At 38.3% G+C, this 18148-nt stretch overlaps 1 protein-coding gene across 6 annotated transcripts in view; it reads right to left on the minus strand.

Annotated features, from left to right (window-relative positions):
* Vps13b (vacuolar protein sorting 13 homolog B) overlaps nucleotides 1-18148 on the minus strand; it is a 441647-nt gene that overhangs the window by 318495 nt on the left and 105004 nt on the right. For all 6 annotated transcript variants that reach the window (XM_026789767.1, XM_026789768.1, XM_013354110.2 and 3 more), the window contains exons 18-19: nucleotides 13845-13979; nucleotides 12939-13112 (exon numbers count right to left, since the gene is read on the minus strand). In XM_026789767.1, the coding sequence (XP_026645568.1) occupies nucleotides 12939-13112; nucleotides 13845-13979 (309 nt within the window). The remainder of the gene's footprint in view (nucleotides 1-12938; nucleotides 13113-13844; nucleotides 13980-18148) is intronic.

Genomic DNA, 18148 nt, shown 5'->3' on the forward strand with positions numbered 1-18148 from the left:
GCCTGTCCTGGATCTAGCTCTGTAGACCAGGCTGGTCTCGAACTCACAGAGATCCGCCTGCCTCTGCCTCCCGAGCGCTGGGATTAAAGGCGTGCACCACCACCGCCCGGCTGAAACTTTAATTCTATTAAACAGTTTTTTTAAAGACACCTCTTTCAGCTAAATCAATGCTGCTTCCTCATTCCCCTCCTCTTAATGACTGAGCATCACCTGTCAAACAATGAGGAGCCCGCTACTTCCTGTGGCCTGCATCTACTCTGTGGAGTTGTTGAGCCCCAGCGTCTACACTGTGGAGCTGTTGAGCCCCATGTTCACATGAGACTTCTTTAAATGCTTGACTTTTTCTTCCTCTCAATCTTTACCCACTTATATCAAGGTAATGACCTAGTTTCAAAATTAAAAATCTTTGCTAATAACATGAATTATGCTTCAATGAAAAGAAAGGTTAATCGGAAATAAAGGTATAACCAAAAGGAAGAGCCAGCACAAACCCCTGTTGTCTGGGGAACACTTTGACCTGCAGGTTCCTGCACAAAAGTATCTTTTTTATCTTCCCATTCTACTACTAGTTTGACCTACTCTTCAAAAAAACAAAGCAAAGGTATTATCAATTTTAAAGTTTTCTTATATTGTTCTTTATGGATGTTACATCCACAATGGTAACACCCTCCAAACCATTAAGAATTTATGATATTATATCCCAACAAATGTATTAAAAAATGGAAGCATTTTAAGTCAAAAGAGCATTACACACTTAATCTACCATTCCTCCAGGCTTTGCTGGCCAGTACTGTGAGAGCGTGTGTGGTGGCTGTGCTGAGCAAGGAGCTGACTGGAGCAGCAGCAACTGCGGATTTGCTTTCTGCTGCACAGTGTTGGGGAAGGCGTGCTGGTGGGTACACGTCGAGTTCCCAGGCAAGAAGAGGATAGTGCAGGTGCTCTGCTGGCTTCCTCCTCCTTCACACTCACTCTGGGACCCTGGTCTACAATGGGAACACTTTCCTCCAGAAGGCTCAATTGTGACCCAGCATTAAGTCTCACTTCCTACAGTTGTGTTAGGCATGTTGTCACAGCTATAAGAAAGGTAATAAATAAAGCAGTTTGGCATTGTTTTCTTTTACTTATTATTTTCATGGTGCTCTGAATTGAATCCAGGATCTTGCACAGGCCTAGCTAGTGTCCTGCCACTGAGCTATACTCCTGGTCCTCTTCTATGTAAACTATATTAACTACTTTTTGAAACAAGCGTTTAATATGAACATTTTCCAATGACAGAAAATATACGGGCTCCTTTTACCAAGAGACATCTAGGAGTACATTCAGAATTATTTCATAATTTACTATTGGATAGCAAAAACAACTTATGATTATCATAATAACTGACATAAACATACTTATGCTTTATATAGAGTGTGTATGTGTTTGTGTGTGTGTGCGTGTGCGTGTGCGTGTGTACAGGCCTGCACATGCATGTGAGAACCTGTGGAGGACAGAAAAGAGCACTGGGTGCCTTAGAGCTGAAGGAACAAGCAGTTGTGAGCCACCTGATGTGGATAATCAAACTAAACCTAGGACCTCTGCAAAAGCAGCACATGTTCTTAACTGCTAAGTCATCTCTGCAGACCTAACCACAATTCTTTCAATGCATCATGGATCACCCTCTTAGGGTAGAGCTTAGAACTAGAATTATGGAGAATAACTCCTAAAATGTCTGACACAAACGTTGCTTTATGAATTCTGGAGACTTTGTTAATACAATCCCAAAAGACTAATAAAGCCATTTGTCTCATAACTTACTCATTGCTATTGGTAATTTATTAAAAATATGTGAACTAGGCAGAGACAGGAGGATCTCTGTGAGTTTGACGGCAATCTGGCCTATACAGTGAGTTCCAGGACAGCCAGGGCTATGTAGAGAGATCCTGTTTCTAAAACACAGTGGCAGAGAGGAAAATCCTGCAGTAAGATGCTTTGTTATACTACGATCTACCTTGTTGACTGCCTGCAGTTTATCTTTTTTTACATGTTACTAATAACTTATTTTTCTGCTTGTGCCTTCTGGTGATTACTGTCAAGGGAGTATTTGTGTGACTTCATACTTAACCCATAATAGAGTTTGTAGAACTTTTTCTACTATATTCATTCAGCTATTCCCATCCAACTTCAGATTTCTACTTTGCAAATGAAAATCTAAATACAGAAAAAAGTACAGAAATGTAATCTACTTACCATTTTAAACTGATAGAAAGGCTTCTAGTAGTTAAAGTATTTCCTTTTGAGTTTTCATAATAAATATAAAGGAGAAACAACTACAAAAACAAAACCTAGCTCTCTCCTTAAAGATAAAAACAGAATGACTATGCACATACTAGGATTTTAAGTATTTGCTGTTTAAATTTTTTTCAACAGAATGTTCTAATTGTTTTTAAAATTAATTATTTACTAGGCTCAAACACTTAAAACATCACAACCACCATCAAAAAAAGAAAGAAAAATAAAAACAACTCACCCTGAGATTTTTTTTTTCTGTTACTAAACAAACAACTAGATGAAAAGTCTTTAAAAGCAAAGGTTTCAAAAGCCAAATTCAAGTTAAGGTCCATAACAAATTTACCTACAATTATTACCTAGCTCAGACATAAGGAAACTGTCCATCACTGCCCTCTGCCAGTGATATCATTTCCCCTGAATGCCCTCCATGTACTGAACCTTCCTTGACCACATCATTTCTATCGTGTGCCTCTATTTAAACTATTCAAGCAAAAATTAGCCTAGTCATCTGGAATCCAGTTAGGAGATGAGGGGAAAATAATGCTTTTCAGCATGGTGCTCTGTCTGCTTATCTGAATCTGGTTCTCTGGACGCTGCACTTTTCATCACCTTTGAAAGTTCAGTTCAGACACACACACACACACACACACACACACACACACACTCTTACATTGTAAGCAAATGAAAGCAATATAAAATAATCCTTTACTATAGGTATGCAAATATTAAACTCCTTCAAGGAGAAAAAGAGTCTCCCTCACTACTGAAAAAAGCCAATTTATACATCTCCCCACTTTATTTTATTACTGGTCTATAAATGTTTGTAGATTTTAAGAATTCTCTTTCAACTTTCTTGTAGTATCTACCTGGTTCCCTCAACAACAAAGAGCTAAGCAGACACTGAAATACTCTGTATATATGCAGGGTCATTAGTTTACCTTTATTCACAAACACAGAAATACTCTATCTATGCAGGGTCATTAGTTTACCAGTATTCCAAATTACTCTCCACAACCCAGACGTTCTTCTCCCACTGAGCAATTTAAGAATGAAATGACAAAACCCTGTACACAGTAAAGCTATATCCAAACAGTAAAACTATCTCTGCCTTCCTCATATACTAACAATGGTTTCTGCCTTTAGGAACTCCCAATTCTATCACAATGAGATACAAAAGCTGCTTTTGGGATAGAGCTTTGGAATGGTGCTAAATACCTAGGAAAAGGAGAAAGAGCAAAGATTAACAGGAATTTCAACCTTGAATGTTTTGTCAAAGTTACTGAACAACCAGCTTCACAACATGAACTGATTCACACGGTGAGTGCAACTGGACATTAACTATAGGAACCAGCATTTGAAAACGCTGAAACAATTTGAAGAATTATATCATTTTCTACAATATGAACTTGGGTAATAATTATGGCTTTTGATTCACTTAAAGAGACTTTAAATAAATGACTAAATACTACACATTCTACAGTTTACAGCTTAGTTCACATGTAGCCCATTCACAACTACTTCCTTTATATTAATCTGCAACTTAGTAGTGAAATGACTACTATTCTCTATCACTTCTTTTTACTAAACACAGAGGAAAAATTGCACGGTATTGTCCTCGTGCTGCCCACAAAACTCCCTCCCCAGCTTCACTCCAGAATTCAGGAATTTTCAAAGGAGCAAAGTAATTTCCTGTTGCTATTGAAACTGCTCCTGGCCCCCAACCACGATTTCAGGAGACACATCCGTGTGGAAGGAACATTCTGGAACCAGGTGAAGGCTTTGCTGCCCAGTTTCAGAGCCAAACAGTCCCAGGTTTTAAAGTAACCACAGGAAGAACTGAAGTGGAAAGGGACCAGGTAGCATGACCAGAACAAGGAAGGAGAGTAACAGAATCAGAAAAACTTGAAATGTCTAATTAATACAATCGATTAATCAAAAAACAATCAAAGCTATCATTACATTTTAGTTAACAACAAACGAGTTTATTGTGCTAAACTTAATATTCACAAAAATAATAGGTGAGAAAAATGGATCAATTTTTTAAATATGAGAAACCAATACTCAAAAAGGTTAACTTAGTCCAAGTACTACGATCTACAAAGATGGCGTGAGGCCAGCAGATGAGACCACAAAAGCCCGTCTGTCCACCAAACCACTCACTTGTCCTTCTATGACTTGTATGTCTATCTCCTCAACATATTAGAGTTTTACACTAGCAACAGTGATTAACTATTACAGCTTTATATGCAGAAAATCTGTAACATAGTACTTGTTACATAAATTAGCAAATATGAATGAATATACAAAAAAGGAAAAGCATGATAGGCAAGACATGGTGGCGGCACACACCTACAGTCCCTGCACTCTAGAGCAGAAGACAGGAATACCGCAAGCCTGGCAGAGGACACAGGAAGACCCACCTAGGAAAGTCAAAAAGAAAAAGTTTTTCCAAAAAGGAAGCAAAATAAAAAACCTAAGAACACAAATACTGAAATATTTTAGTTTTTAGCAACTAAAATTCAAAGAAACCATATTATCTGAGAAAGCATTTTAAATATATTTATATATGCTTTATATAAAAATTTAAGCAATCTGTCAAAATTCAAAATTATAGACTTACACTTATGATATTTAAAAACATTTTAGTTTTTATAATAAGATTGTTATGACTTAAAAGTTTTATCATAAAAAGCTATAATCAAAGTACATATGGAAAATATTTTCCACATCTACTAACTCATCTGTGTGTGCATGCATATGTTTCTAAATAGAAAATAGGTTGTTTCATAATTAGTGGATTAAAAAGTTCTCCACTGCAAATGCAATATTCTCAAAATGCTATATATATTCTGTAACTACCATAATCTTTTAGAAATTGTTTACATCATGCTTAAAAGTCAGGTGCACACATATCCCCACAACCAGTCTGCATGGTGAAGACATCGGTAAACTCACACGTGCACACATATCCCCACAACTAGTCTGCATGATGGAGACATCGGTAAACTCACACGTGCACACAGATCCCCACAACTAGTCTGCATGGTGAAGGCATCAGTACACTCATTAGTATGCACAACATCTTTAACATTTGCTCCCCTCTCTGTGCTTGTAATTAAATGTAACATTCTGAAATCCCAAAGTTCTGAGAAAAACATAAATCCTTGTCTCACAGCTGCTGTCTGACTCTGGAAACACATGCATTTTCTTTTCAAGCATTTACCCTCAAAACTCCCAAAGGCTTTGGACTGGAGAACACCTGCATCTCTTCATTTAGTTCCAATAACAGAGCCCAAACTCCAAAATTACAAAAATAGACTCTCTGTTCCGCTGTAGTTACATTTTGCTCCTAATTCCCATGAACAAAAATGCTAGGAGCATGAAATCATTCAGGCAAGCTCTGTCATCAAGAGGACAAGGTTTTTGCACCAGGAGCCAGTGGGAACAAGATAGAAACTGGCAACAATTACAGATGAAGTACACAGTAAAGTCCTCAGGGAAGACAGAGAAAATGTAGTTAGACAGATGGGTATAATTTTTACATATTTATATCCAAATCACAAATGTGAATTGTCTTTAATTGGTACAATATAAAAGCATTTCTAGCCAGTGTCCTATCAAAAATTCTGAAGGCATAACTCCAAGGCAATACCCCTAATTTTGCATTAGGAAGAGAATTTCGAGAAAGAAGATGTTTCCCTAATGAAAGCACAATCTTGAGTTTAGATCTCCTTAGAAACTGCTACCTGACCAAAGAACTTTGGTGTGCACTTTCTATTATGCTTAATCAACCCAATAAAACTAATTTCCTGACACCAGAATTGCAGTTTTAACTTTCCACTAACAATAAAAAGCCCATCATATTTGATAAGTAACAGATAAAATTATTTCCTTTCATAAAAACCTGACGAAATAAAATAAACCCTTAATCTAGTTTACAAAGTTGAATTATTCTAGAGAATAAGAAAACTGTCTAAAATTTGCAATATTATAATAAATTGTCAAAGATTATGTTATAAGAAACACTTACTTTACATTATTGCAGAATAGCATTGAAAACACCTAATTTTATCTTTCCAACTCTAGAATGAAAATGTTCCTTTCAGTATTGCTACACTAAAGAAAAGCCAGTCCTGTGTGTGGTAACACAAGCTCATAATCCTAGCACTCAGCAAGGATGAAGAGAAAGGATCTCAAAATCCAGGTCAGGCTGGGCTACACCGCAAGACTGTATCAGTCACCTTTCTGTTGCTTGACAAAACCCCATGGCCATCGTAACTGACAGAGTTCAGTTGTTCTTATGGTTGCAGGCTGAGAAGACAGCAAACAGCAGACAGGGTAGCTGAAACAGAAGCTGAGGGCTTACCTCTTAAACCACAGAGAGCAGAGAGTGAATTGGAAATGGCTCCTGGCTTTGAAACTCACTTGCTTCCTGGTGACACATTTTTTTCAGTAAGGTGGTATCTCCTAAGCCTCCCCAAACATAGCCATCAACTGGGAACCAAGTATTGAAATGCTAGAGACAATGAGGCTTATTAGTTCACTGGAACCAATTTTAAGTATCAGTTTCAAACATATAGAAAATGGCTGATATGATTGATAATGTTTAGGCTGAGCTGTTCAGTTGAGAATTCAAAAAAGGAGGGAAGAAAGGAGGGAGAAGGGCAAGGGAGGAAGGAAGGAAGGCAGCAGGCAGGAAGGCAACGTGTGTGGAAACACACAAGGATGACATGCAAGTTTATTAAGAACTTCATATTTTAAAATAAAATGAAAAGCAATACAAAAAGACACCCACTGCACCAGTAAATGCATGTACATATGCCACCTACCGGCATATGTACACAAATATAAATAAATGTAACCTATACATGGGGAAAAAAGAGAAACATGATGGCAGGGAGGTGGGTTTTTTTTTTGGGGGGGGGGGGTAGAGCCATAAAGAACAACATTATTATTCTGGCATCAGGAACTATGAAGAACCTGAAATTGCACTAATCTGTTGTATGGCTGCTGCAGAAGAAAAGACTTCCCCAATCAGAGACTAAAGTCTTAGTCACCATGTTGCTAGTACACCTTTGACATCAATATAGCTGCACCAGTTACCTTTGTTCCCATGTCCCACAGACATTGTGACAGAGACATTGCAACACAATGTTTGCGTGCCAAAAGACACACACTATATGAACCTGTGGAGGAACTGGTTGTTTTGAGAAAGGCAGTAAGCCCTTTGACTCCTAGAGGAGACAGTGTATGTTATCTTCCAAAGCTATAAACTTATAGAGACATCTTTGAAATGATAATCTATAACAAAAGTCAGTGCCCTGACTCTCGGGATTTGTAAACAACATATCAGGTCTATGGAGACTACTATGCTAACAGAGCCAGGAATGATGAAGGTTTCAGTGGAAAAGACAAGATGATTAGAAGATGTGGAGGGAAAGCTGAGGTGGTCAGTTCGATGAGGCACTCTGAGGCTGACATGTCACTTCATGCCACTGTCAAGAGGAAAGCCAGAACAACAAAAGCCATAACCAGGGACAAGCTACCTTGTGGTAAATAGAACTGTCAGGGGAGATGCTGGCAGATACACTCCACCATTGAGCTTACCTCTAAAAAGAGGAAAGAAAAAGGATGAGAAGGCTAGTACATCTTGAGTGCGAGCTATTTATCTGTCAATGCACTCATAACCCTGACTACGTGTCAGAAATGCTCACTTACTTATTCACTGCCCACCAAATCATCTCAAGCATTCGTTACATGTCAAACACTGCAAAGACCTGAAAAAACTATGACAAGCAGTGAGTAACCCTGGAAAGCACTGTCAGACGGTGAAAGACAGACTACGTAAGGGTGTACTGTCACAACACTGAGAGAAGAACACATGAACGATGACAAATACGAGCAGAGCTGCTCCAACTGAGTGAGGAGAGGGACTGAGGAGTCTCAGAAAAGGAGGCAGGAACTGCACAGATATTTTATGACAGAACTGGTTCTAAGCAGAGGAGAAAAAAACAAGGATAGATGTTAAGATTTGTCAACAGGAAAAAACACCACATGCCTACTATAACTCCATATAATTATAGTGAGAAACAAGGAGAGCACACAGGCCAGTAGACCTGAGCCAACAGAAAGGCCATGTGCGAAAAGGTCTCCTGACACTGGGTCAGGGAGGGCAAACCTGGATGTGAGTCCTTCATGATTCTCTCTATTTCTACACAGCACACACTAAGACCAACTCCTATTTATAACCCACACTTAATAAAAACACAGAGCTTTTTTAGCAAAAAATATTATAAAATCATAGGCAAAACACAAAATATAAAGAAAAGTGAGGGTCTATATATAGGAGATTAAGGGTTTATCTTAAACTCATTTTAAAATATTATCTACCAATAAATTATAGTGATAAAATACTTTGACTAATGAAAAAGTCTCAGAAAAACCTGTGGTGCATGTCTACTTTTAACAACATATATGAACATAAAAATGCTCACATCATATAGCAGTCCTACCAAGGGACCAGGACGACACCATGGAAACCGGCACGCTAAGAGCCCACAAGAAGCTGCCCCTCAGGTAAACACTGTCGAGTGTAGAGAGCACGCTGTGCAGGAAGTGAGGCTTCTGACAGTGCCACAAAGGGAGACAGGACGCTTCAAAGTCAGGAACAGATTATCCCCACATATTCCGATTATGTGTGTCCCCCCCCCCCCGCCTCAACTCCTCTGAGATCCTCCGAACTTTCTTATTCCTCTAAATCCATTTTTTTCTTTCTCTCATTAGAATACAAAAGGGCAGCAAAAATAATAAATAAAATTAAAACAAACTAGAAAAATTAGGCAAAACAAACAAAAGAGCCAAAGAAAAAGCACAAGAAACACATATAGAAGCTGGGAAGCAAATTTGCACACACAGAAACCCCATAAAAACAAAATCTGGTTGGCCAGGCATCATGGCCCAGGCCCAGCCCTCTTCTGATAGAGTCACACAGCAATGAAAGGGTTTCTAACAACGATCTGCTGTGCTCACGGGTCAGAGCACAGCATCATCAGAGAAGCTTCTTCCTGCAATAGGTGGGAACAAATACAGGAAACCAAAACTAGACCCTGTGCCAAATAAGAGACCTTGGAGCACTAGGTCCTAAATGAGATGTCGCCATCAAACCTATCCGCCTCAAAATCAGGGAACTCTGTAGGAGAGGAGACAGAAAGACTGACAGCCAGAGGGGAGGAGACACCAAGGAAAAAAGACCTTGATGGGCAAAGGTCTGAGGCAGTATACAGAGGATGTGCGCACGTCCAGTCAGGCGGGGCCCGTCTGGAAAGGGCAGTTTACAAACTGCGTACCTTTCATCCAAGCATCTTGACTTATGACGTGGCTGTCACATCAGTGATACCCAAGCACATATGCACACATTTGATTCAAATCCAGATTGCTGCTCAAAAGACTAATCTGACTCACATTGAAACTGGCTCTATAAAAATATTTATGAGTTCCTTACTATATCCTAGCCATGAATGTAGTTGGTATTTCCAAGGTGGGTAGAAATACTGTATTTCAAGATAACCCGAATACAGAAACCAAAAGTACATTATATTTAAGGAGTAAAAAGCAAGGACAAAAGAGTAGTTCTTTAAAACCAAATGCATGATTGCATTAACATTGTGCAAACAAATCCATAAAAATACCACCAAACATAAATCTAATCATGACTATGTGAATTTCCTTAACACCACGAGAAATTATAAAACTTGTACTGATAAATGCCCTAAGTGTCACAGATAATTATTCTTACACCAATTTGTTTTTAGTGTTTGGAAACTTCATGAGAGGCAAATCAATCTGTAACCCTAAGAATGGCCTTTAACTATGAGGTATAACCTTAATATTGTTAGGAAAAAGATTGTGTTATCACTTAAATATGCTCGGCTCATTATTCTAATTCTGTATGTGGCAAAACAAAAAAAGTAGAAGACTGTTTAACTCAACAGTAAATGGTAGATACAAACAACACCCATGCTTTACTAAATGGCAGAACATGTTTAAAATATAATTAAACAGACATTAACAAAGGTGGTTTATTGAATCACCAGGCCTACCTATCTGTACAGAGCTAGGAAAACAAAAGGCCATACTAGCCACTTTCTATCTTGTGTACAACACAGTTACACTCACAGCTTTATGTTCTGCCAATGGGAATTTTTGTGCTGTAAGACAGGGCAGTTAAGAGACCATTTGATTCACAAAAACTGTACCTTTAAATACCAGGAAAAATAATTTATCTATATTAACATCTCATGCTTGTATCAGTCTTGCTGAACACACTATTATTAGAATCTAAGGTCTTTCTCTTTAAAGAGGATAAATCTTAAAGAAGCAAACTGCTTTTCTTTATTGAGATTTATTAACGGTCAAAATGCTTCACTTTATTGCAATTCCATGTGTATGTGTGTGCACGCGTGCATTTTCTTCACCCATTCATCCAGAAATGAGCATATATGGTTATGTGTTGATTCCATAACATGACTTTGTTAATAATATGAAAATAGTCATGGGCACAATAAGAGTTTCTGTAGCTCAGAATGAATGACTCTTTAAGGCATATCTAGAAATGATACAGCTGAATCATAAAATACTTCCATTTTTTTTTACTGTCAGCAAACAACCTCTAAACTGATTCCTACAGCGACTTTACCCATCTACATCTTCAACAACATACACAGCCAATCCTTTCCTGCATCCATGTTCATGTCTTGTGACTGATAAAAATTCCGAAAGGACACGTACAAATACTTTTCCCGTCATTATTCTCTCAATGCTCTATCTATACAGTATTTGTATTGGATTAGATATTATAAAAAGAATAGTTTAATTCTGACTGTGATAAGACAGAATTCCAGTGTAGTAAATATGGATTTCCATAAGGGCTAAAGATCTGAATCTGTTTTCATGTGCTTATTGGCCTACGATCTTATCACTGGGTAAGTGTGTGTAGCACTCATCTACCCACTTACTAACAGGGTTATTTGTTCTTTTGACACTTGATCTCATTTGTCGCATACTCCATGCTATTACTTCCCACCCTGTGAATACCTGGAGAAGAGTTTCTGATTCTCATCAGTGTCTTCTCTCCACTGATCATTCCTATTGCAGTGCATAAATGTTTGTAATTTCATGATCATATTCATCAATTGTTGCTCCTGTTATTTCCAGGATGCTCAGAGTCCTCTGGAGTAGCAGGTCCTGGACTACCCCTATACTTTTTACTGTGCAGAAGCTGTTAACTTCATGGGATCATATTTCTCAATTGCTCAATTGTTCCTATTATTTCTGGGATGCTAGGAGTTCTAAGGAGTCAATGCTTCCTTTCAAAGCTGGGTGAGAAAACTTTAGGTTTTCTGTGTGTGCATATTCAGCCTGCTTTAGTTGTGTGGGATCATCACTGGGTCTTCTGTGCTGTCCATGGGTCTGGGCATCTGGCTGTGTGCTGCTAGCATGCTGCTTTGTAAATGACTGCTTCCTTCTGAAGTCTTCTCTTGGCCAGCATCCTGGTACGGAATCTCAAACTCGTGCTTCGGACGACTCATGTCCAGTTTAGAGTGTGCTAGTGACTCAGCTGCATACACACCGTAACAAAACTTAATTTCACATCTCTACGACAGTGCTGAATCTGTAGCCATTTGTTTCCTTAGTCTCTGTCTACACATACTTATTGACTGGTCAATTAAAAATCTTTTCAAATTTCTGTGTTGGATGTATTAGCATATGCTTCCTTTTGTATATCCCGTATGATGTCAACAGAGCTCCCCTCTTCTGCACCATCTGAAAAGCTCACCAAAATCTTTGAAGGACCCCTCATTTCTAGCCCCACTGGTTACCCTGGGTTTATCAAGTACATCATTGTACACATGGCTAATTCCGGCCTTGTCTTCTCATTTTTCTTTACTGGCCCCCATTCAAACTTATGATACTGGCTCTCAGCAAGACAGCTAAGATTCTGAATAGATGCTAATGCAAAACAATAAAAACACAATCTAAAGCTGGGCGGTGGTGGCTCACGCCTGTAATCCCAACACTTGGGAGGCAGAGACTGGCGGATCTCTGTGAGTTCGAGGCCAGCCTGGTCTACCAAGGGAGTTCCAGGACAGGCTCCAAAACTACAGAGAAACCCTGTCTCAAAAAACCAAAAAAAAAAAAAAAACCCCACACAATCTAAAAAAAGAGATCACAACTTGTGAGTTGGTAAAAAATTTTTAGTATTTTTTTTTAATTTCAGTATTGAAGTCTTTTACTTCTGGAAAAGCTATGAGTGGTCCAAATGTGTCACTTCAATATGGTAAACTGAGGGTCACAGCCAAAGCACTACAGCATTAGAAAATCTGCCTTGTAGAAAAAGCTGTAAACTAAACACACACACACACACACACACACACACACACACACACACACACACAATTCTGTGGTTGCATGATACACATGGTTTGAAGTCCTCATAAAATCATAACTTATAAACACTTCATTTATCAATACTCATATGAAAGAAACAACATTTTAGAAAAAAACTACAGAGTATATCCCAACAAACATAAATTGACTGAAAGGTTCACATTTAAAGGCATTTCTACAATTGAAGTGCAGATGAAGGAAGCCTGAGAGGCTGCACCTACCAGAGAGGTGGCAGTCATCCATGTGCTGGGGGACCTGGGTGGTGAACGCGATCAGATCTGGGGCGAGGAGTGACTCCGGCTTTCTGCTCTCATTAAGCCACTTGGTGCTGTGAAGGTCTCGAGTGTCAGAAGGTCCCTGAAGCAAAGGAATCAACTTTTCTTTTCCATTGTCACCTGAACAGAAATATTGATTGGAAAAAAATAGAAAAAAAATTTAAAAATAGTATTTATGTAAAATATACTAATTTGGAGATGGTTGATCTTAAACTATACCACTAAAACAATGATTAATCAATACTTGTCACTTTAACTGTCTATCTAGTTAATAATCGACAGAGTGACTGATGAAGCTATTTTGGATTTTAAGTTTTGACGCTGTGCTAATGAATGCAGAGCATGCTCAGAATAGTTTATAGAATGAAATGACAGACAATTCAGCAAAATACGTACTATGATATAACAGAATTTAAGACTGCTAAAAGAACTGCAAATAGCTTACAGAGAACATTACAAAACAAAACACTGAAGACAGGAAGACAATTACAAACTAACTTTTCTAACACCCAGATGTGTTGTTTAAACCCACTCTGCTAACATCTTCATTCAATATTTAATTATCATACTTTATCATTTCATGTTGCTGTCAAAACTGTAACAATGAATATTCTTTTAATTTGTTCCTCATAACTACTATTAAAACTATGCAAAGTTCTTCACCTTAAATCCAAATTAATTGATAAGTATCATCCCTGAACTGTTTAAAATATTAAGTACAAATAAAACAATGGAAAGCTCTGATTCCCAGGAACAATGAGGAAATTCTTGTTTCAGCAAATGCTCCTTGTAAAGGCGAGGCCGACTCTCCTACAGAGGCAATAAAGTTTTACACGGCACAGCTGCACATACCTGGGGCTTTGGCACAGATTTTTATGGATCCCACGGTCCCAGAGGCACATCTGACCAATGATGTGCTGCAGTACTTCAGCTCAGCATTCTGGATTGAGCCCTCAAGAGTTGGCAGGGGATTCTTAGCTTTCACACCTAATAAAAGAGAACTGCAAATGTACTAGCTGATTGAATTTAAATAATTTTTATATTCCTTCACCAAGGCATTTAAAGTTAATTATACTTTAATTATCTACCTCAGATATTCTTACAGTATGTGTGTTAGGTTTCAGAGCTCAATATTTAAAAGGTAAAAGGATGCAATTTTAAAATAAATGGGCTGAACTCTCATAATGATACAGACAGATCTTGATTAGTAGGCCTCAAAACATGAAACAAAACGGATAAATTATTACATTAAACTCAAGAGGAAGTTTGAAAATCATGTTCAGTTTTAGAAAACACAATAAATAAGTTTAACTTATTCTGTCATGGAATTTACAGAGAAAACTGCCTGAGGGAAGAGCAGGAACTAGAGCAGGAGAAGACGGTCTGTAAGCTAGAATGCAGTTTCTTAGAACTAAGGGGCAGAGGGGTTTAATCAAAAAGTAGATATTAATCTCTCTACTAGAGGACAGTTATAAATATAGAAGCTGAGGGGTCAATCCTGGTCTTGTCATGAAGTGGTGGGAAGGCTCATATAGCAGAGAACCCCAGAGAATATAATCCTGATGAAGACACGGGGAGAAGAGGAAAAGGTGAGGGATCATCTCTCATGAAGTAACATTTCCTCGGAACTCACTATGTGTTCTAAAAACAAGTCAGTCTCCACAGAAGACCCTACTACAAATATTGCTATCCTCATTGTGGGGGTAAAGTCCCATAGGCTGAGGAGAAACCTCATAGGTTGGAGGGGAAAACTAAATTTCACAGGAAAATCTGCAATCAGACAACATTTACTGATTGTGTTATGCATACAAATGAATTCAATTTTCACAAAAGATTATGATATAAATGTTACGACCCTCATTGTATGGATAAGAATATCATGAATAAGAGGTGTTAACAAAATTTTGCACCATGCACGAAAGGTTATATATGAAAGAACCAAAGTACTGAACAATGTCATTTATGACACAGAATAATTTTGTGTACCAAAAATTTCATAAATATTACAGGATAATTTTTTCTTTCTACCACTCATTTTGAATATATTCATAAATAGCCAGGAATACTATTTCCCTTCTGTTCCTCACCTCAAAGTTTAGTAAAACACAAAGTATTATCCTTCATATTTAAATATTCTTTAATTCTACATGATTTTAAAATTAAACTTTCTATGTCTTATTAAAATTTCTTCTAAAATCTCATGTCCAATTATTTTTTAATATTTATCATATTACAGTGTTCTGGTGTGTATGCATATAAATCTCATTATGGATCTCATTACGGTTGGTTGTGAGCCACCATATGGTTGCTGAGAATTGAACTCTGAACCTCTGAAGACTAGCCAGGGCTCTTAACCTCTGAGCCATCTCTCCAGCCCCCCTCATGTTCAATTATAGTGTGCTCGTGAATACTTACTATTCACCAATACTAATATGCCAAGGTATACGAAAGTCTTCCTGAACAATGGTCAGGAATTACCATGCTAAATGATTCCCAAATGACTGAGAGGAGAGCATTTTAGAAAAAAGTCAAATACTAACCCTTGTTTCTAAATGAACTCTCAATGTTCTAATCTTCACCTTAGTCATTGTCCTGGTTGACTTTTTGTCAACTTGACACAAAATAGAGTCATCTAAGAAGAAAGAATGTTAATTCTGAATATGCCTCCATTAAGGTTTGCCTATAAGTCAGTGAGGTACTAAAGGAGCCAGCCACTCCTGGGCTTGATCCTAAATACTGTAAGAAGGCAGGCTGAGCAAGCCTGAGAAGTGAGCCAGTGAACCACAAGCCCTGAAATAGTCCCTGCCTCCAAGTGCCTGCTCTCCTTCAATTCCTACCATGACTTCTCCCAGTGAAGGACTTTCACCAGGAAGAATACGCAAAATAAGCCTTTTCCATCCCAAGGTGCTTTTAGTCATGGTGTTTACCATAGCAGTAGGCAATTTAAGACAGTAATTATATAACTATGAATCAATTAATTGCTACTTTGCAATGTTTAGCGTGTGTATAATTTATAGTATGCATCCTCAGAACAGAAGCTGAGTTGAGCTGTCCCATAATTAAAAAGTGTATAAATCAATAAAGTGGTACCCAAATATTGTGTATTTCTCAGGTTTTGAGATGCCATGACAGGAAATACTTAAACAATACTCAATAAAATTAAATGTCAGAAAATTAAATAATCATAGTGCTAGCACTATAGTTATTAAAACATCTGACACTGACTGAATATTTAATTTGACTTATTTATTCATGACACAAAAAAATAAGAAGGCTACTACTATTCCCACTATACACATATGAAAACAAAGGTTTGGAGAGCTACAGATTTGGCAAAAAAAAAAAAAAAAAAAAAAGAATCAGAAAGTGAAATAAAAGGAACCATAGATTTTCTTATAAGAAAGGATGCATGGGGATAGAGAAATGGGTCACTGGATAAAGAGTCAGCTATACAAGCTGAAGAACCCAAGTTAAAAGTTGGGTGTGCCCACAGGTTCATCCCAACACTGGGATTTGGAGAAGGGAGAACCTCCGAAACTTTCTGGGTCCAAACCTCCCTCCAGGTTCAATGAGAGAGTCTATTTCAAAGGGAAAGAGTGGAAAGTGAAATAGTAAGGCATGCGATATCCTCTTCTGACCTCCACATATTAAGGACATAAAAGTACAGCACACACATACATGCACAATACACATGCAAGATGTTCAGCTCTTCCGTTTATACGACAAGATGTCATAATCAGAACATAATTTACCTTGATCCAAACACTATCACAGCTGAAGAGAGAAACATAGAACTAACACTCTCCACAGTTTCTCAAATCTTATAGACGATTAACCCACACCAATTGTTTAAAAGTATACAAATCCTACAGAGGTGTGTCTTGCAGGTGGTCAATCTGTTCTAAAAAAAAAGATGGTGCACGTTACATAGAAAGTAGAGCTCTACAATGATAGCTCCTGCTTGCCATACACATGGGGCCTGTGGTAACAGTTTGAATAGATATGGCTCCCATAGACTTGTGTTTGAATGCTTGGCCTATAGAGAGGGGCGCTATTGGGAAGTGTGGCTTTGCTGCTGTAGGTATAGCCTTAGAAGTGTGTCACTTTGGGGGCAGGTTTGAGGTCTCATATGCTCAAGCTACGCCCAGTGTAGGACATAGTACACTTCCTGATGTCTGTGAATCGTAGAATTCTCAGCTCCCTCTCCATCATCATGTCTGCCCGCACGCCACCATGATCCACCATGATGATAATGGAATAACCTCTGAAACTGTAAGCCAGCCCAATTAATTACTTTACATGAGTTGCTGTGGTCATGCCATCTCTTCTCAGCAATAGAAACCCTAAGACACGTTTACTACTTCTTTGCCTGCCTGCCTGCCCTCATCTTGCCAGCACACCCATTCCTTCACTAGCATTGAAGCTGGCTTCTTCAGGATTCAGGCATATATGAAACACCAGCTGAGACACCCAGGCTTGTAGAACAGAGCAACTACTAGATCCTTGGACTTTCCACCCACAGGTAAGGACTGCTGGATTAGCTGGACAAGACTAATCTTACAGGGATTGCAGCCTGTAAGTCATTCCAACAAATTCCCGTGTGTGTGTGTGTGTGTGTGTGTGTGTGTGTGTGTGTGTGTGTGTGTATGTATATGTATGTAGACAAAGACAAAGAGATATTCATTCCAAAAGCTTTGAGACTCCAGAGAACCCTGACTAATACAGGACTCTAAGTCAATCCTCAATACTGGTAAGAGTAGGTGGAAAATCATCTAAGAAATAATTTAAGAATATTTACCAAAACTGCAGAACATAAGTAGAACATCAGTAGGGCCTATCACATAAAAATGCATACATATATTTATGCCAGCTAATACCCAGTGTTAACATAGAAGCTCTTCAAAGCCTTCTAAAATAGCACCAAACAAAGACAACCCTAGACACACAACAAAGATAGGCAATGGACACAAAGTTAAAGAAAAATGGCATCAGATGTCTGAACAACTTTCTGAGAGCAAGGAGGAAATAAAGCAATGCTTTGAAACACTATAGAAAAATAAACCTCGCCGGGCAGTGGTGGCGCAGGCCTTTAATCCCAGCACTTGGGAGGCAGAGGCAGGAGGATCTCTGTGAGTTCGAGACCAGCCTGGTCTACA

The sequence above is a fragment of the Microtus ochrogaster genome, unplaced genomic scaffold (assembly GCF_000317375.1).
Source record: "Microtus ochrogaster isolate Prairie Vole_2 unplaced genomic scaffold, MicOch1.0 UNK29, whole genome shotgun sequence".
In the NCBI taxonomy this organism is placed as follows: domain Eukaryota; kingdom Metazoa; phylum Chordata; class Mammalia; order Rodentia; family Cricetidae; genus Microtus; species Microtus ochrogaster.